Source organism: Gavia stellata, chromosome 4 (assembly GCF_030936135.1).
Source record: "Gavia stellata isolate bGavSte3 chromosome 4, bGavSte3.hap2, whole genome shotgun sequence".
Classification (NCBI taxonomy): Eukaryota; Metazoa; Chordata; class Aves; order Gaviiformes; family Gaviidae; genus Gavia; species Gavia stellata.
Window position 1 is genome coordinate 56,078,356 of NC_082597.1, and position 21,995 is coordinate 56,100,350.

General features: G+C 47.5%; 3 protein-coding genes across 3 annotated transcripts; 2 read left to right on the forward strand and 1 right to left on the reverse strand.

Annotated features, from left to right (window-relative positions):
* Window positions 1–2,676: 2,676 nt before the first annotated feature.
* On the forward strand, window positions 2,677–11,722 carry LOC104254569 (cytochrome P450 2D17). The gene is made up of 9 exons (XM_059817154.1): window positions 2,677–3,061; window positions 4,835–5,006; window positions 5,744–5,896; window positions 6,549–6,709; window positions 6,842–7,015; window positions 8,925–9,066; window positions 9,681–9,868; window positions 10,793–10,934; window positions 11,064–11,722. Exons 1-9 carry the CDS (start codon window positions 2,849–2,851, stop codon window positions 11,240–11,242), a joined length of 1,524 nt encoding a protein of 507 aa, XP_059673137.1. The 5' UTR covers window positions 2,677–2,848; the 3' UTR covers window positions 11,243–11,722.
* A 2,212-nt stretch (window positions 11,723–13,934) lies between these two features.
* Window positions 13,935–18,168, forward strand: NDUFA6 (NADH:ubiquinone oxidoreductase subunit A6). The gene is made up of 3 exons (XM_059816448.1): window positions 13,935–14,087; window positions 14,697–14,812; window positions 15,200–18,168. The coding sequence occupies exons 1-3, from the start codon at window positions 13,961–13,963 to the stop codon at window positions 15,329–15,331; spliced, it is 375 nt and encodes a 124-aa protein (XP_059672431.1). The 5' UTR covers window positions 13,935–13,960; the 3' UTR covers window positions 15,332–18,168.
* Window positions 18,097–20,159, reverse strand: SMDT1 (single-pass membrane protein with aspartate rich tail 1). Its single transcript, XM_059816449.1, has 3 exons — window positions 20,010–20,159; window positions 19,285–19,425; window positions 18,097–18,388 (listed from the first exon to the last, which is right to left on the reverse strand). The coding sequence occupies exons 1-2, from the start codon at window positions 20,157–20,159 to the stop codon at window positions 19,288–19,290; spliced, it is 288 nt and encodes a 95-aa protein (XP_059672432.1). The 3' UTR covers window positions 18,097–18,388; window positions 19,285–19,287.
* Between the last annotated feature and the right edge of the window lie 1,836 nt (window positions 20,160–21,995).

The window sequence follows — 21,995 nt, forward strand, 5'->3', positions numbered from 1 at the left end:
TAACATCCTTTTACCAGTGGGGCGATCAGGAAATGTCCACTGTCGTTCTTGGGACCACATTTCCCATCTTTTCACTAGTCATCTGAGTGCATGGGTCACGAAAATTGGTGTGAGAGGAACCTCTTGATCACCTTTTAGTATCCAGCCATCTCCTGCTCAAGCCAGTCCAATGAGTACAGGACTGTCGCAGCTCTGTCTCCTAAAACCTCGCAGCAGAGCTGGTCAAAATGTGGTGATACTTAGAAGCCAACGAACTCCCAAACTAAGCTGCAAACATACTTCAGTTCTCATTGGCTCTTCCAGGCTGTACTTGCTAAGAGTGCTCTCTGTCACATCATCCAGGTTGTTAATAAACATGCTAAACTTTATCAGCCCCCTATGGATACCTAAGGGAGGTCACGAGTGACCAGCCCCAGCTGGACTCTGTACCGCTGATCCCCACTCTTTGAGCCCCACAGTCTGAACAATCTTCCACCCACTTTATCATCTACCTTGCCGGTTTGTATCTCATTGATTTAGCTACAAGGATACTGTGGGAAGTGGTGTCAAAGGCTTTGCCAAAGTCAAGGTAATAAATGACATGCACTGCGCTCATGCTTTGAGGAGGCTGCCCTTGAAGAACAACCAGCTCTCCTGGGCCCCTTTGCTCTCCAGGACAGCTCCCTTTGGGATCCTGCCAAGCAGATCCCTGAACAAGGTGAAATCTGCCCTCCTGAAGGCAAGGGCAGTACTGCTATTTGTCCTGGTGACTTCTTGCAGGATTTAATATTCCATGGTCTCATGGTTGCTGCAGGCAAACTTACCCTTGACCATCATGTCCCAGACCAATTCTTCCTTGTTTCTGAACAGCAAACCCAAAGCAACTCCCCTAGTTGTCTCATCGATGGCCTGTGTCAAGAAATTATCTTCATCACACTCCAGAAACCACCTGGACTGTGCCCAATCATATAGCCCTTCCAGTTAAAGTACACCCATGAGTCCTAAGGCCTGTAATTGTGTGAGATGGCTCTATTGACATGCTCTCCTTGATCACTTGGTCTGTAGTGCCTACCACAACATTGCCCATGTTGCTTTGCTGCCTTCTCCTTGTCCAAAAGCACTCAACTGGCTCAGCACCTGTCCCATGGCAAAGCTCTGGGCACTCCTCTGCATAAAGCACCATCACTCCTCACCCTTCCCAACCTGTCTTTCCTGAAAAGCCTATGTCCATCTGTAGCAGCTCTCCAGTCATGTGAACTATCCCACCATGCCTCTGTAATCCAAAAGAAATCATAATTCTGCAGTTCTGTGAGGACTGGTAATTCCCATGGTTGTTTACCATGCTGTGTATGTTTGTACAGATACTTGAGATGAACCCTGAGTCATGATGCTTTCACAAGGGACATGCAGGATCATGCTGTAGAGACTCCAGTGAGGGGACCTCCACACACAGATAATAAGCATTTAGGTTTAGCGTTTTCGGGCAAGGGGCATTTTGAGGCCCTGGCTGCATACCAGAGTTGACTGCACAGTCTTTGCAGATGCATCACTTGCAGTCTGAGCTCTCCATCACTGTTGCAGCAATTGCTCCATTAGGAGCTTTTCTCTGATCAGGCTGAGATCACAGATCAAACTGTGATGGGTTTACTGCTTCTTTTTAGCTAGAACTAACTGTCATAAGTAAGAGCTTTATTGCTCTCCGATGGCAGTGATGCCAGGAGCACAGAGCTGTGCTGTTTTAGGAAATACTTTGACTATCTCAATAATTGTCTTTGCATTACTGCTGCCCCAAAGGCTGGAAATTCAAGGCTCCTTGCAACAGATGTGCTTTCTCCCTTGTAGCTGAGCTGTATTCTACAAAAATCAAGGTCATGATGCTGACTGACATTTGGAGTTGGATAAAGATTTTTATTCCCAGAAACATAAATGATTTTTAAAGTCTCGTCACCACTTCAGGCTAATTTCTGTGACAAGTGCTTTCTGTAAGGGAAAGCTTGACCTAACCTGAGCTTTCTCAAGCTCCAATGGAACAAATAGTCAGTCTTGCAAACAGAAACCCAGACAGTTTTTTGTATAGGAGCTGCTTCTCCCTTGATTTGTCTGTACAAACACGAAGGTGACACAAATTCAAACAAACTCTTTCAAAATCGCCCCACGAGAATGCAGCAAGACCGGATTGCTTGTTGGGAACTCTGATCCCACCTTGGCTGTGGGAGGTGGCACCCAAACACCTGGACCTCACCCAGCCCTGCCCCACAGAGGGCACCACTGCAGGAGCTGCCATCAGCAGCAGGGACAAAGCAGCCTCTGAGCACTGGCTGTGGAGGAGGCGGAGGAGGAAGAGGAGGATTGTCCCTCATCACCACTCCCCCAAGGCTGAGCAGAGCAGAGGAGGAGCTTCGGGTTTGAGCCAAGTCCCACTTTCACAGTCCAATAACTGCAGGGAGAGAGGAGCAGGGAGACAGAAAAAGAAAGTGCAGAGAAGAGGAGAAAGCAAGGAGAAGAGGGCAGCTGCCTGGGGAAGGAAGTGAGGGAGGGGAGAGGAGAGGAGAGGAGAGGAGAGGAGAGGAGAGGAGAGGAGAGGAGAGGAGAGGAGAGGAGAGGAGAGGAGAGGAGAGGAGAGGAGAGGAGAGGAGAGGAGAGGAGAGGAGAGGAGAGGAGAGGAGAGGAGAGGAGGAGAGAGAGAAGAGAGAAGAGAAGAGAAGAGAAGAGAAGAGAAGAGAAGAGAAGAGAAGAGAAGAGAAGAGAAGAGAGGAGAGGAGAGAAGAGGAGAGAAGAGGAGAGAAGAGGAGAGAAGAGGAGAAGTCAAAAGGAGGCAGAAACAGTCTTGGGTCAAAAAAGGAAGACCAAGGAGTAGACAGGCTATGAAATGGCATTGCTCCTGTGGCTGGGGTCCCAGCTGTCATTCTGCTGGCACAACATCTCTATACTGGGAGTTTTTCTTACAGTCTTTACTTTATTTCTTGACTTCATGAAGCGCAGGAAGAAGTGGAGCCATTATCCACCGGGCCCAGTGTCACTGCCGTTCATTGGAACCATGCTGTACATCGACTTCCGCAAACCCCACCTCTCCTTCAACCAGGTGAGTGCTGGCTCCCGTGACAAAGCACCCCTCACACGACTGAGGGCCCAGGAGGTGTGGGGACGCCCTGGCATGATCTACCCTTGCACAAAGCTGAAGGGCAATGCCCTCTCCGAAGTCCAGGATGAAGCAAGTCGCTGCCTAAGGACACCAACATGGCCCATACAGATAAATAGATAATCATCACACACCAACACTCACCAGCTTCCATCTCCCGATCTCTGCGTGAGCTCAGTGGGAGACGCTGTTGTGCCCCCAATGATAGATGATGCTTGCTCTGCTGTAGGGCTGGCCACCAACTTAACACATGGGCAGGTGTGGGTGCAAGGGAACAGGGAGATGTACAGACAAGGGAAGACAAGCAAATATCTGTGGGCTGGGTTATGTGGCTGCAGGAATGGCAGACTTCCCTGCGAGTTACTTAAGCATGCCTATAGGCATGTGACAGTTTCAGTTAAAGAGATCAGCTTGTGGGATTTGCCCCAGCAGCAATGCCCAAAATCTCGGTAGCGTTCCTATTCAAAGTCAGGGCTTAGCTTTTCTCAAAGGAAAAGCACAGCACAGCTTGCAGCAGATAAACCATGGGGGTTTTGTGCTTCAGTCTGCAAACTCTAAAGGCCTTTTCTGTAGTACAGCACTGTTCAGCTGTCTGTCCAAAATCTGCCAAATGGAGAAACTAAATATAGCATTTGTATTATCTGCTTGCATATAGTCCAAAAGTTTACCATTTTTAAATCACACCAGATCAGGGGCATGCTAACCACAATCTTGACCAGTAGTTGCTTTTAATGATGTATTTCTAGTGCCAGTGAAGGGCTCATTTCCTTCCCAACCCCACTGCAAATCCAGTCATAAGTACTTCAATTCCTTGCATTGCTACAGTGCGGGAATGAAGACACTTAGCTTTTTGACAAAAAGGAAAACAGCACAGTCTGTGGGGCATTGCTACTATTCCACTGTCTTCCAACAACATGCTCCCGAGAGCTTTGTTCAGTGTTACTGACTAGCAGGGGAGCTTTGACCTGCCTTCCCAGGAGTCTATGTCCAGTCAAAGGGGTTGTCTACCTAGAGGAGAGTTAGCTCCATGGCAAGCTCCCATGGTGAGTGTATGGCTGACAGGCTTAGCTGTGCAGCCATCCTGCTGTCAGCATTATGTCTCTTACAGATCACAACAGATGTAGGGTGTGTCCCAGTTACCAGTCTTACTAGATGTGTATGCTCCTTTTAGGGAGACAGTTGACCTGAAACTCCCGTGTGGAATTGCCTCTTCCAACTGTGTTTCTGGGAACCGGGCTCTGGGTAGATCTTTAGGAACAAATACATATTAAAAAATAATTACATATCACCTTATCATCAATACTTCCTTCTAGCAGAAGCAGACTAACTTAAAACTTGCCTAGTCTTCCAGAACAAAATAAATACAAGTATTAGGAAATAATTCGTTGTTGAGTATGCAGCCTTTGAAAACCGCCAAAAAGGTCCCTGACCTTGTGTTGTCAGACAAAATCCAAAATACTTGTGCAATGGTCATGGCAACAGTTTGGCCAGGATAGATGTATTCTAAATCTCTCCAATTACAGAGCACCGATCACTGCCTCAGCTGCTGTTTGGCACCGCTATGAGCTGTTACACTGCAAAAACAAAGGTCAAAGATCAGCTGAATAAAAGCACCTCAAAAATCACTAAATAGTAAAGGCCCTAAGGAAGGATATGATGATATTTTTGATGTTACATTCAGCTCGTTTTCAGGGACATACTCATTTATTTTGGCAGCTTCACAAGAAGTTTGGAAACATCTTCAATCTCCAGAACTGCTGGACCAACCTGGTAGTACTGAATGGGTATAAAACAGTGAAAGAAGCCCTGGTCCACAGATCGGAGGACTTCGCTGACCGGCCATACTTTCCAGTATATGAACATCTGGGATACGGAAATAAATCTGAAGGCAAGTCCCTTGGAAATGGACATTCCCCACTGGCACTAGCACAAGAAGGACTGGGTAGATGGTGGGTAGGTGGAAGATTTTCTCAGTGCAGTGCCACCTTCTCATGTCCCTCTGGTCAATCTCCTTGTATGTCTGCCACCCTTTGGTGCTGACAAAATCAGATTTGATGAAAAGGGGGCTCCCCTTAGTGGCTGTAGCACAGCTCCTGATGCTAGCACACACCTCTTCAGTAGTGTTAGGACACTACCAGTGGCACAAGTTTCGTGCCAGTGTTGGAACTGGTAGCTCCTGTCACCCAGTGATTAGTGCTTAGGCTCGTACACTATGTGCATGTTGTTGTTGTCACAAAAAACCCTGGTAACATTCTTCCAAGACAGAGTATTATCCAGCATCCAGCCCACATCTCTCATCCCCAGCTCCTGTGCAGTGGCACAAGCTGCTACCCAGTTCACACAAGCTAAGGGTACAATGCTGGGTGGTTTGGGAGAGTGATTCCTTTATCCTTAGTAGCACTTGTTGCTCTCATTGAATCCCCCTCCACCTTCGCTAGCCATGCACATGCATTAGAAGGTGCAGTAATCCATTTTTAGAATTGCTGTATGAACAAGCTGTACAAGATCAAACTCATCTATCCACACAGACCTGTACCTCCAAACTCACATTTGCTATTCTCTAGCAAACTTTGCTTGATGTACGGCTCATAGCTACTGACATTTCTTGCTTATCCATAATTCCAGGGATTGTTGTAGCCAGATACGGGCGTGTCTGGAAGGAGCTAAGGAAATTCACACTCTCTACCTTGAGGAACTTTGGGATGGGAAAGAAATCCTTGGAGGAGCGAGTGATGGAGGAAGCAGGATTTCTGTGCTCTGCGGTCAATTCTGAAGAAGGTTTGTCACATCCAGAAGGATGGGGAAATCATAGAAAAAGGCAATATAGTGATGCAGAGAGATAAGCAATACTACGGCCACTCTCGTTTGCATGCAGTGCTCTCTTCCTAAGCAAATGCAGTGTTTCTAGTCTGTATGCATCACTGACCCTGCTCTACCTTGACACCACTTCTACTTTACACAGTGGGGCTATTGTAACACTAATCCATTTGAAACAGGAAATAAATAGGAAATAAATAGAAATAAAGAGGTAAAATATAATTATTCCTGGAGCAGGGTAACTATTACCTTTATGAAGTTTAGTGGAACATATTGATAATATCACATGCAATAAAAGTGCAGCTGAGAATTTTCACAGCACATTGCCTGTCACCTAGACACAAAGCAAAGTGTTATCTGTCAAGTCACAGAACAACCCTGCAACTCAGCTTTTCTTGGGAGTTTTCTCCTTTAAACAAGGATCGACCAAATAGTAGTAGGAGAAGAGAAGATCTTCACTCCCTAGTATAATGAATTTGTATTTTGAGTGGTCTGGGGGCTTTTTCTCTTGAAGGCATCAAGGACGCATTTGTGTATTCTCATTGCTGACAGCTGAGGTCCAACAGCTTGGTGTTGCTTAGCTTCATTGCTTGCTCTCCATTTCCATTTTTAGGTCGTCCTTTCGATTTACGTTTTCTTATAAATAATGCAGTCTGCAATGTTATCTGCACCACCATCTATGGAGAGCGTTTCGACTACGGTGATGAGACATTCAAGAAGCTGTTACATTTGTTTGAAGACTCCCTGAATGAAGAAGCTGGATTCCTGCCTCAGGTAAACCAAGAGCGTAACGTGTTCTGTAAGAAGCTGCCCTCTGTTGCTTGAGAGCATTGTGTTTTCATTATTCTTCTTTTTGCATCACATAATATCTTCTCTCTCCCTCTCATTCCGGTTCTGACATCCCAGCTTCTTAACGTGGTGCCTATTTTGTTGCGCATCCCTGGAGTGCCACAGAAAGTCTTTCGAGGGCAAAAGGCGTTCATGGACTTCATAGACGTGCTTATAGATAAGCACATGGAGACCTGGAACCCTGCTTACATCCGAGATTTCACTGATGCATTTTTAAAGGAAATGGAGAAGGTAGGATTACACCAGCAGAACCTCAGGGCACAGGGGCAATTCCTCTGCCTGTTCAAGCTTGTTGATAGAAGCTGACTTTCCTCATAAAGCTGTATAAAACCTCTTAGTAACTAATTTCCTACTTTTTCATTCCACATTGCATCTTGAGAAGAAAGGTGTTAACTTCTTCATGCTGTAACCTCCTTTATTGTCTTAAGAGACCATATTATCTGTCGATGTTCTTGTTCCCATTTTCTACCTTCACGTTCCCCTCACAGTCTAGCTACTCCCTTCTTTCCAGCCTACATAATTTTGAAGGCATTTAAAAGGCAATAATTGAGATTTTTTTATTTAAATTTATATTAATATTATTTATATTTATTAAATCTATATTTACTACTATTTCTAAGTTTGCGCCAGGGGACAAGTCAACACACAGGATTCTGTGTATGTCAGTGCTTTAATGACTGATGTCTCAAGATCAGTTACAAACCTGCAGCAACAGACTGGCTTTTTGCGCATTGCCCATTTGCCCATTTTGTTCATTGCCCAGTCCACAGCCTGCCTTTAAACCAAGTTATGGAAGGTTTATTGGAAAGACGGCATCTCCTTCAGGATGTGTGTCTTTGAATTTCTTGCTAAGAACTAGTTCCCTACAGATCAGATGAAGGCCTAAATCTGAACCTCATGAAATTAAAAGGAGTCTTTCCTTTGATTCAGTCAGGCATTAAGTCAGTACAAAATCAAAGGTACTTTTGTCAGCCCATCCATCCACCATATGTTTCTGCACATGGATTCACTACATTTCAAGTGCCAGATGAGCAATAGTAGCAAATTCTGCCTGCGAATTGCTTCTGCCATCCGAGTCCTCAGGCTGGACTGCTGCTCTGCAAAACGAACCCTGCCGTACTGCGGACGCCGAGCACCTCCAGCCCATGTGTTAGCCCCCACAGCTTGCACAGGCAGAGCAACGTGACCAACGTTACTCTGCACTGAGCAGTGCTATTTGGGGGTGGATGTGAGCCTGACCATGTTGCCTCTTGTCACATCTCTCTTCTGTTCACTAAGGTCCCCTGATAAGCCAGTCTGATTGATAACCCCTCTACTGGGTTAACTTTGGTCACGTCAGCCCCACAGCTCCCTTTTATTGGGCGATCTTTTATTGGAATAACAGTTAAGTCTTATTAATTGCTATCCATATTACAACAGCATCAAAATATACAGAATAACTTAACAGAAGCTAGTCCCTAGGAAAGGAAAATAGAAAGTGGATTAGAAAAGACAAGCAGATGAACTCATGCAGAGAGCTTGTCATATCTCGTATGCTAACAAATTTGAGCTCAATTAGCATTTGGATGAGAGACCAGTTTTGCTGAAATTGGTGTTGCAGACTTAATAGGCAGCAATGATACCCTGATCGTTTTTTTTTTTCAATTGTAAGAAAATAGCAGGTCAGAAGCAGCGAGGATCTGTAATGCATAGCTATAGATAATCCCCTTAAAATACTGTCAATTTTGCATTTGCCACATCAATGCAGCCTCCTCTCTACTGCATGGGTTTTATGATCTGATCAAACCTGAATAACTGTGTTCCACTTCCTCTGGGGAAGGATGTTACAGCAAGTGGCAGGGGCCTGCTGTCTGTTTGAGTTGAGAGCGCAAGACGTTCACTTCTGTCCTGAAGGCAGGTGTAGCGTTCATCTCTCAGGATACGGGAGGTGACTGATGACCTTCAAATACAGGAGGTAACAGGGTTACCGAAGTGCATCAGTCCTACACAGACTGTTGCCTGTGTGGTACTCCACTCTCTCAATGAACTTCTTGGTCAGCAAACATGGTTATCTAGTGCTTCTCAGTACTCCTCTGGAACAATGGTCTTCTCGCCCAGCAAGTACCCCAGCTCCAATCACCCACTTGTTTGCTCTCCACAGGGTAAGGTGGCTGAAGAGAGCGGTTTCAACTATAACAACCTTCGTCTGGTGACCGCAGATTTGTTTGCAGCTGGTTCTGAGAGCACCTCCACCACTCTCCGGTGGGCATTTCTGTACATGCTTCTCCACCCAGAAATACAGAGTAAGTAAGTCAGAAGACAGGCAGAGATGTAGCATCTTTCCTTCAACCCTCATTTTCCTGTGAGAAGACTGAACATCTCTCCATGGTTTGGGGATTTTGCAATGCGGAACAGCTTTGGTGATTGTTGGTCTAGCAGAAACCAGGAGAAAGGCTTCCCAAACATAGCTGTTCTGGCAGGGACCAGTGCCAGGGGGAAAGCCCTGATAAAAAGACTAGAGTTGGAAGGGCAAGTTTGCTCTTGCCTTCATTTTGAAGGCTACTTGGGGACTTTCAGTGGCCAGAGTACCGTCTTTCCAGTATTTGGAATAGATGCTAATCTGTTTTAATTCTCTAATGCTGCATGCCCAGGTACTCTTTTAGCTGCATAAAGGAGGGGTAAGGTAGCATGTCAAGTGACCTTTATTAAAGACACTATGCACAAAGAATAGTTATACAGATGGCTCTGAGCAACTGAAAACAAATGCATTCCCCTGTAGTTTCTGTTTCTTTCTCTAATTGCTTGTCCTGTTCTCACCCAGTGTCTACAGTCTCATGCTGCCAGCCTTCCTACAGCTTGTACCAGCCCCTTCTGTTTATCTAAGGGTGCTCTAATTCCTTAGCTGTACTGCTTTCAGGTAAGGTCCAAGCTGAGATTGATAAGGTGATTGGCAGAGAGAGATCACCCACCATGGAGGACCAAGTGAGCATGCCCTACACCAATGCTGTGATCCATGAAGTGCAACGCTACGGGGATGTTGTTCCTATTGGACTACCTCACATGACATACCGGGACACCAAGTTGCAAGGCTTCTTCATTCCCAAGGTGACGGTGGCCAGACAGGCAGTGCAGCATCCTCTCCCTGTGCAGATGCCAGGCCTCGGGTGTGGGTGACCCCACACAACTTTGCAGTGTTGCACTTCCAGCCCCAAATCACAGTTACTGGCGAGCACTGAAGTAGGACATTTTGAAATGCTAAATCCGGGCAGACGGTCATATTTGTGCTCTAGGTTTGCACTGGTTATGTGGGAACCCAACTGCAGCGGCAGCTCAGTGCAAAGGTTTGCTTTCCTCTCAATGAGCTGTAACATCCACTGCCTGTGTTGGAAGGAGAAAATAATGGAGCCTATCAGGCTCTCTGGAGGCACACACCAGCTTACTGGCTTTCCTAAGACGCTAGTAGTTAAATCTCTAATCTCTGAAGCTATTTAAATGCCATTGGCATTCAGTCCACTGCCATTGTGACAGGCAGCTGCCCTGGCAGCACTGGTAGCAATGCAAGTCTGGGATTTTTTTTAGCCTTGCGATATCTCCTCTAGTTTAGAACACTGACACGTGAAACAGGAAAGCTTTGCAACTTCCCATGTCCTCTGTGAAAGTTGGGCTTTGAAGTCTGTCAGTCAGCTTTTTCCCTCCAGCTATAAAACAAGTCCAGGAGGATCTGAGAAGCAGAAGCTGTTTCCACTGTATAACCATGAAATTGGCCTTTGTACGCAATGGCCTTTGTAAGGATACAAATTGCAAAAGTTCAGATGCTTCAGAGCATAGGGCAGGGACCATATGTCATTGGAAAAGTGCCCTGCTTTACCTAAGATACAGAAGAGGAGATCAGTGTCATATTCTGAAGCACCAAATGATGGTTGCTATTAGATGGGAGATACGGACCAAAGAGGGACCAGCACTGATCCATTGTGCCAAGATGCTGCTGCTGTTCTCACGTAAGTTGTTTCTTCTTGTGGTGGAGCACAGGGGACGACAATCATCACCAACTTGTCTTCTGTGCTGAAGGATGAGGCAGTCTGGGAGAAGCCAAACGACTTTTACCCCGAACACTTTCTGGATGCAAACGGGCAGTTTGTGAAACCAGAGGCCTTCCTGCCTTTCTCAGCAGGTAAATCTGAGGGGACGATCCAGCCACAAGTCAGAGGCACAGCAGGAGGGGTGATCTGCTCCTCCCGTGGCGATTCCGGTGTGGTTTAATGTCCTCTTTCACGGACACTTTCTACTCCCTTTCTTGCAGGTCGCCGTGCCTGCCTGGGGGAACAGCTGGCCAGGATGGAGCTCTTTATTTTCTTTACCACTCTCCTGCAGAAATTCACCTTTGTGCTCCCCAAGGACCAGCCCAGGCCACGGGAGGATGGTCACTTTGCCCTCACGAGCTCCCCACACCCATACCACGTGCAAGCTGTCCCAAGATAAGTGCACACCACTCTCTCATTCAGGGACCACTACCAATGCAAACTCTGTCAGAAATGTTGCAGGTCTAGGCAGGATCATGCCGGGTTCCACTCAAGACTTCTCAAGTCTGTGCAGATGTCCCCAACTGTGTAAAGTAAGGATCTGGCCCAATATATAGTTTAGCTTAATTCCAGTCCTGGATCTTGAATCAGACGGCCACAGCAAGTTACGAATGATGATCAAGTTTACAAGTACATGTATGCCTAACCAGCCAGCTCTGCTGTACTTTGGGCCCTCATCAGTTGCAGAAGCAGTTCACTGAGCACACAGCTACTGAAAGAATTATTAGTCCTGAATTAGTTTACTGAAATACAAGGGTATCCTGGGTAAAAAAGAACCCTGGGGTCTTGCCAATTCTAGGAGCAAAAAAACTTGGAAAAATCTGTAAGATACTCCTAGCCCACTCCCTTCCCTGTTAGCCCCATGGCATACCCAGCCACACTCTTCGTCCCATGAGGTGCTGTCCCACAGCAGCATGTGCCTCTGCCTGGTGCTCAGGGGACTCCAGCTCTGGCTGGATTCCTGCAAAAACAATCCACACCCTGTCAGCTGATTTGGCATGTGCTGCTGGCAGGCAGGGAGAGAGCTTCAGCTCAGACAAGGTGACATTTAAATGCAGTTTCAGAGTAGTGCTCCTGAAAAATCTTACCATCCAGTACATACATATCCCCTTCATTCCTTCCTGTTTATTGCATACGCCTGTGTAGTGCACGCATATTGCATTGCTTTAATTTATAGCCGCAAAGAAAGTAAGTTTTAATCCTGACAATTCTTATGTCACACTGATACAGGGATATAACTACCTACTTTTAAACACTTGGATATTATTGGTTCCTGCTTGTCTTGTTATTTAGGCTGGCGCTTGCAATGTCTGTTAAAATTAAAGTTTATTAAGGGCTGGGGTGTGTCAAGAACTAACTTTAAAAAAGGTAAGAAACAGGAATTGCAATCTTACTACAGCTATGCCTCCAGCAGGAGTAAATACCAAGGAGTACATAAATAATCCGTATCGTGTTTCAGCCACAGAAGCAGGTCATTTGCGAAATACAGAAATTCCTATAAATACCCTGGTGTTTAGATTTGCCATCTCCTCTAATTAGGTACTGAAAACTGCTTTTTTTCAGTATTACATAAAGTCAGCTCTTGGGCAGTGTTGGAACACAAAAAGGGATAGGAAGACATTGTTTGAAACAATACGGCTGTAGATTTCAGAGCTACCTTTCTCTTTCTTCCTGCAATATTCCTGACAAACTGTTTTGCAAGGTGTTAAGATATGTCGAGGTTTAGAGTAGTGGTAACTACCTTGTAACCACATGGCTGAAAAGACCATACCATAAAGGAGCTTCTAGCATAACCACAGCTAAAAAAAAAACTCTCTCTGAAACTGAATGCATGTGTGTGCACAAAATCACATCTATCTTTCTAATAGCAATTTTGGAAGCTATGAAAGCTATTGAATTATGCAAATACTTATTAATACAATTGTTAAGATTTTTACTTCAGCAGGAACTGCACATTTATGCTTTTCATCTACAAAATAATCTGAAAGAATAAAAGTGATCTGAAAAGTCTTCTTTCATGCCCCTCCTCTTTGTAGTTGCCTCACAATCTTGCTAGACACCTGCCTCAGATACTCACTTGACATTTCTCTCCTTACAGCCAGCACACCATCTGTTTATTTCAAGATCCTTTTCTGGTTGGTTCAATGACACCCAACTGAACAGGCTTGGGTTTATAGTTACCAGCACACACCTAAGTGTTTTTTTAGAGGATGTTTCAGTGAACTAAACTTCAAAGAGAAAGGATTCCAGCACTCATGTATTTGGATAAAAAGCATAGGTATACCTAGAGTAGGGACTGTCTTTTTAGCATGCAAGAATGCATTGCAAGAAAAGTCAATCTGCATGTGCAAACATCAGCTGGTGCGGCGTTTTGGATGCAAAAGGGAACGGACAGATCACTGCAAAATACAAATCTAGTACTGATAATCGGGAAGGGGAAAGCCAAGTTCTCCATGCCAAAAATGGGGCCGTAAAAGCCAGCCAGCTGGTGTTGGGAGCTGGGGGGAGGCGCTCTCACCGCACAGGTAGGACGGGGCTACTGAGAGAATGGGGCCCCTGCTGAGAAGCGTCCTGCTGCCTCCCGCCACCCTCCGCCTCGGGGCCTGCACCTGCAGGTGAGTGCGCGGCGGCAGGGGCCGTGGCGCTCACTATGGGCCCGCGGCAGCTGCTGCGCCCTCCCCGCTCGCAGTCCCCTCCTCCAGGCAGGCTGTCAAGAGGCCGCGGCACCTTGGAGGCCACGCCTCGGTGAGCCTTCCGAGACTAAACCCGCCCCTCCTCGTTCGGATCCCGTACCCCCCGCTCCCCTCCCTCGGCTTTCCGTCCGCCCCCCGGCCCACCCCGGGCGGCGCAGGCCCAATCGCCCCAGGAGGCGGGCCACATCACGGCCCCGCCCACCCGGGCCGTTCCTCCCCTCGCAGCCAGCGGTGATTGGCGTTTCTCCTGACCAATCTGATGGGAGGCCGTCGGCCGCCGCTATTTGCCAGGCCCAAAACGCTGGAGTGGCAGCGCAGCCGGCCAATAGAGGGTCGCAGTGCCGGTGCGCGTTTCCACCGGCGGCAGGGAAGGGGCGGGACGCACCGCGCGGAGGAGTCGCCGCGGAGGCAGTGGCTGCACCAAGATGGCGGTGGCGGGCAAAGGAGCAGTGTCTGCCGCGGTGAAGCCGATCTTCAGCCGGAACCTGGGCGAGGCGAAGCGGCGCGTGAGGGAGCTGTACCGGGCCTGGTACCGCGAGGTGCCCAACACGGGTGAGGGGCGCGGAGCCGGCCACGCATGCGCGGGCGGGAGCGCGAGCTCAAGGTCGTAACGGCCACCGCGCAGCCGTTGGGTGGGTTAAAGAGCCCGTCGGCGGTTGCCGCTTACCCGCGGGCGTGCCGGGGCCCTGCCTCACCCCGCCGCGGCCCTTTCCCCGCCCTGGCCCGCCGCGTGTGGGGCGGGTGAACACGGTTGTTCGGGGCCGTAGAGCGGCTGCTCCCCGGTGCAGCATAAGCCCTCCGGCCTGGCGCAGCCGCGGTTGCCTTGCGCTCCCTGCCCCGGCTGCCTCCCCGAGAGGGAGAACTCCGGTCTCCTCATGCCTTGCTTGCCACTTGGTTCTCCTAACTAAGCAGAACCGAAATACAGCTTTAATTTTCCAGAATAGGGATGTGTGGCATGATTTTCTGCCTCCTTAAAATTGCACTGGGACTCGTACCATGACTGCGTTATTTATTTGCTTTAAATTAATTGTATTGGTGAAGCTGGCAGACATTGTAAGAACAAATGAGTGTGTAGTGTTTTGTAGGCTTGAGTTGCACATTGTCAGTGGAAAAAATGAAAATCAGTATAGATGATCTCTGTGGGTATTCTGTTTTTCCTAGTACACCTCTACCAGCTGGACATCACAGTGAAACAGGGGCGTAACAAGGTGCGGGAAGTGTTCATGAAGAATGCCCACGTGACAGATCCACGGGTGATAGACATGCTGGTTATTAAGGTACAAACAAGTTATTCCCAATTTGTGAAAGCTGCATAGACTGTGAGAGTGGATAATTATTGATGAGTGTGACAAAGAGGGACAGTTTTATCTCAGCTTGCGCTATGGAGGAGTTGTCTCTTGCAATCCAGATTGGTTTATCTCTTGTCAACAAACCTGTTGATAAGGGATCAAGATAAAAGTGACGTGTTAACATAGGACATGAAGCATTAAAGTCACAAGGCAGGAACTGTATAGGTGATGCAAGCAGTCTTTAGGAGTACAGAATTGTTGATGCAGCTATCTTAAGTGTGTTTCTAGGTGCATTCAAATAACTTTCATAGTGCTGTATAGTTAGAATCAGGCTGTAACTGAGAACTAGTCTAAAATTCTTTTGTCTGTGCACAGGGAAAAATGGATCTTCAAGAAACCATTCAGGTATGGAAGCAGAGGACTCACATCATGAGGTATTTCCATGAGACGGAAACCCCACGACCTAAAGACTTTCTGTCCAAATTCTATGCGGGCCATGATCCCTGAGAGATTGACTCTCTGTCTTCCTGCCTTGTATTACAAATAAAGTTCTATATAGTAGAAAAAAAAATATGCACAGAAAGATTGTATAGCATATTAGGAGCCTAATGACTAAATCTGAATCCAGAGTGCGTGCAAGTTGTCATGATCTGTATGAAGAGCTGCGATTTCCTAGTTTTTGCCAATGTGTGTTTTCAGTGGATGGAGTTTGTCCCATCACTTGCCCTGGAGTGTCTGCTGAATAGCCACAGCACAACTTGGCTGTGGAGCTGTCTGGTTAGCCTGCAGCCCTGTGCATATGTGTTGGCTCTGTGGAAGAGTGAGCGGAGAAGAGCGGGCCTTCAGAAAAGCCAGTGTAGTAGCAGAAATATTCTTGTGCTTGAGGCCCATCTGTATTCGTGCCGTGTTTTGCAATTTTGTGCTGTGACTTTGTTTTTTAATTGGACGCTATTCTCTGTTTACTTCCTCACAGAGAATGGCGTAAAATCCAATAGCCCAATAAAGCCCTTTGTACAATAAAAAGATCAGCAGAGTCCATTTCCCTGCTGCACAATGAAATCACCTAGAAAAAGGAGGTTTTGTACTGTTGTATAGAATAGGGAGGCTCTGTAAGAGCTTCTTATGCCTAGCAGATGGTGTCCTACCATCACCTCCTTAACTGAATCAGGAATTACTAGCTCCCTTTTGAGAAGGGTGAGGAGAACAACTTCTTTGTCCAGTCTAAACCTCCCATGGTGCAACTTGAGGCCATTTCCTCTCATTCTATCGCTAGTTAACAGCTACAAGAATACTGAAGGGAAGAATGGGCACTCAAGAGAAGAGGCCAGATTTAGCAACCAGAAACCATGAGAGAGACACTGGGGCAATGCTGGCTTAAAAAAAAAAAAAAAAATCTGACTAACTTTTCAAGGTATTTGAGAAAACAGCTGGTCTGATGTGACTGAAGATACTCTATGCATGCCCTAGCAGTAGAGAGGACCTTCTAAGTCTATTAAGCAAGGATTTAATTGCAATAGTAAAGACTTCTATGAAAAGAAGAGTTGAATTTTATAGGCAGTTAAGAAAATAAATACATTAGGGCTCATACAGAAGCAAGTATGGAACTACCTAGGAAATTGGAGTCAGGGCATTCAGAGATTTTCACTGTTCAGAGATTAAATGCTATAAAACACATCAGCGAGTTTGTTTGCCACTTGTGATCTTAACCTTTTACCAAAGCTACTCAAAACCTTTAACTCTGTGATGATAATACTGTATTTAATCCTCAGTGAGGTGAAATTAATTATACAGTCTCCATCAGGCATACCTGCACAGTGCTGGGTTGTAAATCAGCATTATTTGAATTGTAGTGCCAGTGTCAGTACACACTATATTCTTTTAACAGGGCTGTGTTGTGAGGCTGCTGCTTCCTCTAGGATTCCTGTCACGTGCTGTAGATGAGTACTGAATTACAGAAAGGACTCATAAGAGGAAATAAATATGAAGAGAGCCTCCTTACTGGAGCAAACATACAAAGGTGGAAAGGTTAATACAGAATGACTGGATGGATAGATGAGGGGAGGGCAATAGATGTTGTCTACCTCGAATTCAGCAAGGCGTTCGACACCGTCTCACGCATCATCCTCATAGGCAAGCTTAGGAAGTGTGGTTCAGATGAACAGTGGGGTGGATAGAAAACTGGCTGATAGAGCTCAGAGGGTTGTGATTAGTGGCACAGGGTCTAGTTGGAGGTCTGTAATAAGTGGTGTTCCCCAGGGGTCAGTACTGGGTCCAGTCCTGTTCAGTATATTCACCAATGACCTGGATGAAGGGATAGAGTGTGCCCTCAGCAAGTTTGCTGATGACACAAAACTGCAAGGAGTGGCAGACACATGGGAAGGCTACATCGCCATTCAGCGTGACTTGGACAGGCTGGAGAGTGGGGCGGAGAGGAACCTTATGAAATTCAACAAAGGCAAGTGTAGGGTACCGCACCTGGGGTGGAATAACGCCATGCATCAGTACAGGTCAGGGGCTGACCTGCTGGAGAGCAGCTCTGTGGAAAGGGACCTGGGAGTCCTGGTGGACAACAGGATGACCACGAGCCAGCAATGTGCCCTTGTGGCCAAGAAGGCCAATGGCATCCTGGGGTGCATCAAGAAGAGTGTGGCTAGTGGGCTGAGGGAGGTTGTCCTCCCCCTCTACTCTGCCCTGGTGAGGCCGCATCTGGAGTACTGTGTCTAGTTCTGGGCTCCCCAGTTCAAGGACAGGGAACTGCTGGAGAGGGTACAGCAAAGGGCTATGAAGATGATTAGGGGACTAGAACATCTTTCTTATGAGGAAAGGCTGAGGGACTTGGGTCTTTTTAGTCTGGAGAAGAGAAGACTGAGGGGGGAATCTTATTAATGCTTATAAATACTTAAGGGGTGGGTGCCAGGAGGATGGGGCCAGTCTTTTTTCAGTGATGCCCAGTGACAAGATGAGAGGTAATGGGCACAAACTTGGTCATAGGAAGTTCCATCTAAACATATGAGGAGGAACTTCTTTACTTTGAGGGTGGTAGAGCACTGGAACAAGGTGCCCAGAGAGGGGTTATGGAGTCTCCCTTTCTGGAGATACTCAAAACTCACCTGGACACATTCCTGTGCAATCTGCTGTAGGTGAACCTGCTCTGGTGGTGGTGGGGGGTGCTGGACTAGATGATCTCCAGAGGTCCCTTCCAACCCCTATCATTCTGTGATTCTGAAACGCTAGGTCATAGGCACATAATCTATAAAAACACAAGACCAAAGTCATATATCTCAATCTCTTGATCTTTAATTTATGTGTTTCCCATATTGCTAATAAAAGGAATCTCAAGCAGTCTTTGATGAGGTGAGTGTGTGTGTGCAAGGATGCAGGGCCTATCAAGTACTTCCTTCAACCCTGATCTACAGATTTCCATCACACAGACATGCATAGGACACTTGCTGGCAAAGGGGATACAGAGCCCCCTGTCCTGTTTAGGAAGAGCAAAACAGGTGACAGATGTTGGAGCCATTGCTTTGTCAAAGGCTTTCTCCCTTCTGTTCTTCCATTACAGTTCTGCAAATAGAATAATAAGCCATTACTCTTCAAATCTACTGTGGTGAGCTCCAGTTCGTACCCCTCCGCCCAAACCACACGAGGTGGGTGTTTACATAAAAGGAGTTTCTAACAGGCCACTGCAGTCTTTACGGTCTTAATTCTCTGGTTTTAGCTGCACATTTAGAAAATCCCTTTATCAAATACAATACAGCCACCAAACTGATTACAAAACAACACTCTTTACAACAGCTTCTTTGTTCTATGAAGAAATACTCAAACTCACGTCTTTACACAAGGGCAAGCCAAATGGAGTAACATAAAACAGAAGAAAATGTAGTGTACTGTAGATAAAGGTGAATTATTTCTGCTCTTCCTTCAGCCGATGAGTCTCAATGGTCCAACTACTCCAGAAATCAGTGCTGTAACACCCACCTGACAGTTTGATCTGATGGGTTCTGCAGTTCTCTCAAATTGTTCACTTTATTTCAGTATTTCATACAATGAGTGATTCTTTTTAAAAACAGTCATTCTCTGAGTTAGCAGAAGACTTTTAAACAGGTAAACATGTAATAACACTGAAGTCCCTCTTTCCTATCTGCAGTATAGACCCTCATTGACTACCGTTTATTTCCGATTCAAATGACAAGATCTAAAACGCTATCAGTTTATTACGATCTCTAGGGAATGTATGTTGGAGATTTCACATTCAGATACCAGTCTGGCCTACTCCAGCATAAAGGAACAGAAAAGTTCGTAGCCAGAGGCAATACAGCTGCATGTCTCCGTGTGTTTAACTGCAAATGCATCTTTCAAGCGGTTGCTGTCTGTATTTCCTAGTCTGAGATTCTCCTCCCTGCACCAAGCCAAACAGGAAGCACAAATAATTAAGATTGCTGGTGATGTTAGTAACATACCCTTTAATCATCATCATCGTCATCCTCTGGGACAAAGATATCATGTTCTTCAAGTAGGGCTGCAAAGTTCTTACTGATCTGAGTCCCGACATACAGGAAAGGGATCACAACGCTGAATACTCTGAGGAGGCCAAAGGGCGTCTGCAAGGAGTCGATTGGAAACGATTAATCTTTACCAGCAAGCTGCACTGTGGCCAAACCTACGTACTCCCGCCTCCACAGGCGCGCAGAGGACCCGGGGAGCCGCGGGAAGAACGGTTTGCTGTCCCTAGTGCCAACCCCCCAGCCGCCGCATCACACTTCTTCATAAAAACTCCAGCACCGGGAAAGCCGGAACCCGCGCGGAGCTCGGGGCAGGGAACAGTGATGGCTTAGGAAGGGAAAGCGGTTGCGGGTGAGAAACGGCTGTGCACAGGCGGGTGCTTATCTCCTCCTTATCGCTCAGGGACCACCGCTGGGTCAGCACCGCCCCGCTCGCGGGGACAACCGGCCGCCCGGGCCCCCTACGACCCCTCAGGGCCGCTCCCCCCACCCTCCCGCTGGCGAGCGCTTCCGCGCGCTTCCGCATCCCGGCCCCGCCCACAGCCGCTCCGCTCATTAGCCTAGCGCCTGTCACTCAATCCCACTGCCTCGCCCTCAGCCGATGCACCCGCACCGATTGGCCACCGCTGCCATCCGTTACGCCACGATTGCCTGCCGCTCCCACCCGCTCGCCCCTCACTCACCTTAACCGGCTTGGGCAAAATGGCGCCGCTGCGGGTGACGGTGGCGCTCCGGGAGGGCACAAGCGGCACGGTCAGGCTGCGGCGCGGCCCGCCCCATCCCGCCCGCCCCGAGTAAGCCACAGCCAGGAGCCGCCCGCCTGCCGCTGCCATCCTCGCTACTGCCCCTTGCCGGGCTCCTGTAACGGCCGAGCCGAGGCACCACCCGAGAAGGCGGAGCCTCCGCCTCTCGCGAGGCTGGAAGGGAGGCGCGAGATCGCCAGTGCGCATGCGTGGGGCGGGGCCTGCCTCCCTGCGGGGCCGGCGGCCGACCCGCCCCCGCGGTACGGCCTGTGCCGGTGCAACCGGGAGGAGAAAGGAAGCGGGCAGCCTTTTATCGCGTCCCGCCGAAGGGCCCGTTAAGGCTCCTGAGGAAAACCGGGCCGGGTGACCCCAAAGACGGGCAGGGCGGGAATCGCCAGGCCCTGCAGCCACCTCCCGCGGGTCTTCGGTGTTCACAGCTCCATCGGCAACACACGGGCTACAAATCACATCGGTTTATTCTTCACGGCATAAAATACAAACGTTAACAATGTCTTGAAATGCATAATACAAGTTCCGCATGTAAAACAAAGGCGCATGCAAAACCCCCTCTTAAAAAAGAACATGTCATCTACCTGAAACACAAGCACTAAAAAGGCAGGAGGGGTTCCACAGGTTGCTCGTAGTGCTGGCTGGTAATTCTGCAGATTATAAACCACGCTCGGTGCTGGTGAAAGATGCCCCCGACACGGGAACTCCACGCATTCCCTATGCATTTCAGTGGGGGTTATTTAAGTTTCTCTACAAAGGCAGTTGAGAGGGGAAAGATGGGGAGGTCATCCACCCCTGAACTATTAATGCGGTAGCTATTGTAACGGAAAGTGTCCAATCTCGGTCGTCACTGTCCACCAAATGTCTTGCCGTGACCACGGGTAAAATCCTTAGGTTACTCTTATCTCCAGGACCTGGATTCAGTGGAAAACATCACCACAGTTGTTTTATAAAAAGATAAATGTGCAGAAATAAAACAATACATTACGGGCTTGAATCTGAAATCCCAGCCTCAGAAAAACAGAAGGATTTCATCAACTACTTTAACAGGAGTGGGAGCCCTTCTTGGCACAGCTTACAAAGGCCATGTCAGAACCTCCCTCTTCCAGTCGTCAATTTCTTTTAAATTGAAGCATTCAGATTCAAGCATTTTTCTCTCATTGCTTTTGCATTATTATGCTAAAGAAAACTCTTAGAAAAGGATTTGACTTCAGTACTCTTAAGAAAAGTAGCCCTTCAGCTTTAGTGTTCAGCCCCCCTTTGCTAGGGAACCTGTTTTGTGCTGCTCAAACATCTTATATTTTTAAAAATTAATAGGGGAAAGTGAAGGTGGGAGGTGAAACAGTCCAAACCTAAATGACCAGAGAAAAACCAGTCTGATTTTGCTGCAGGGGACAATGAAAACTCTGCTTTTCCTGTAATGATCTCTGCCTGCAGACAGAAAGAGAGGACGTTCCATTAGCCAGATGCATGTGCAATCTCAGGAAGCTGAAATCCCAACCTTCTGCCTGGGGGCTGCTTCAAAGGTGCTGCCAGGACAACCGATCCTCAGCAGAGCTGGTTTGATAGCCTCCATCTCAGAGGAGGTGGCTGAGCACCCAGGTGCTTCCTCCCTAATAAAGCAAGCAGCAGCGGTCATTAAAAAAACCTGTACTCCCATACAAATTTGGGCGTGGCTCCAGTTATGTCTCTTTTTACTCACAAAAGGGCCATCCTTGCTATGGGAGCGGGATGGTGAGGAAGTCCTAACCAAGAGCATCCAAAGTCACACAGCGCTTTGGAAACCTAGCAAAGCCCAGGCATGGACAGCTGGGCTGAACACAAATACTGTTCAGGATTCAGCCATTTTCTTCTTGGCGCTGCAGAATAAACCACAAAATTACTCCAAATGTGATCAGACAGAAAGCAGAGCGCAGC

What these genes read in the sequence shown, in the direction of transcription:
- SMDT1 (XM_059816449.1), bottom strand. Translation starts at nt 20,159, where the DNA reads ATGGCAGCGGCAGGCGGGCGGCTCCTGGCTGTGGCTTACTCGGGGCGG. An exon ending in TTTTGCCCAAGCCGGTTAAG is followed by an intron (nt 19,426 to 20,009) that starts GTGAGTGAGGGG and finishes GACTCCTTGCAG; the next exon opens with ACGCCCTTTGGCCTCCTCAG.
- NDUFA6 (XM_059816448.1), top strand. Translation starts at nt 13,961, where the DNA reads ATGGCGGTGGCGGGCAAAGGAGCAGTGTCTGCCGCGGTGAAGCCGATC. An exon ending in CCGCGAGGTGCCCAACACGG is followed by an intron (nt 14,088 to 14,696) that starts GTGAGGGGCGCG and finishes TGTTTTTCCTAG; the next exon opens with TACACCTCTACCAGCTGGAC. An exon ending in TAGACATGCTGGTTATTAAG is followed by an intron (nt 14,813 to 15,199) that starts GTACAAACAAGT and finishes GTCTGTGCACAG; the next exon opens with GGAAAAATGGATCTTCAAGA.
- LOC104254569 (XM_059817154.1), top strand. Translation starts at nt 2,849, where the DNA reads ATGGCATTGCTCCTGTGGCTGGGGTCCCAGCTGTCATTCTGCTGGCAC. An exon ending in CCCACCTCTCCTTCAACCAG is followed by an intron (nt 3,062 to 4,834) that starts GTGAGTGCTGGC and finishes TTATTTTGGCAG; the next exon opens with CTTCACAAGAAGTTTGGAAA. An exon ending in TGCGGTCAATTCTGAAGAAG is followed by an intron (nt 5,897 to 6,548) that starts GTTTGTCACATC and finishes TTCCATTTTTAG; the next exon opens with GTCGTCCTTTCGATTTACGT.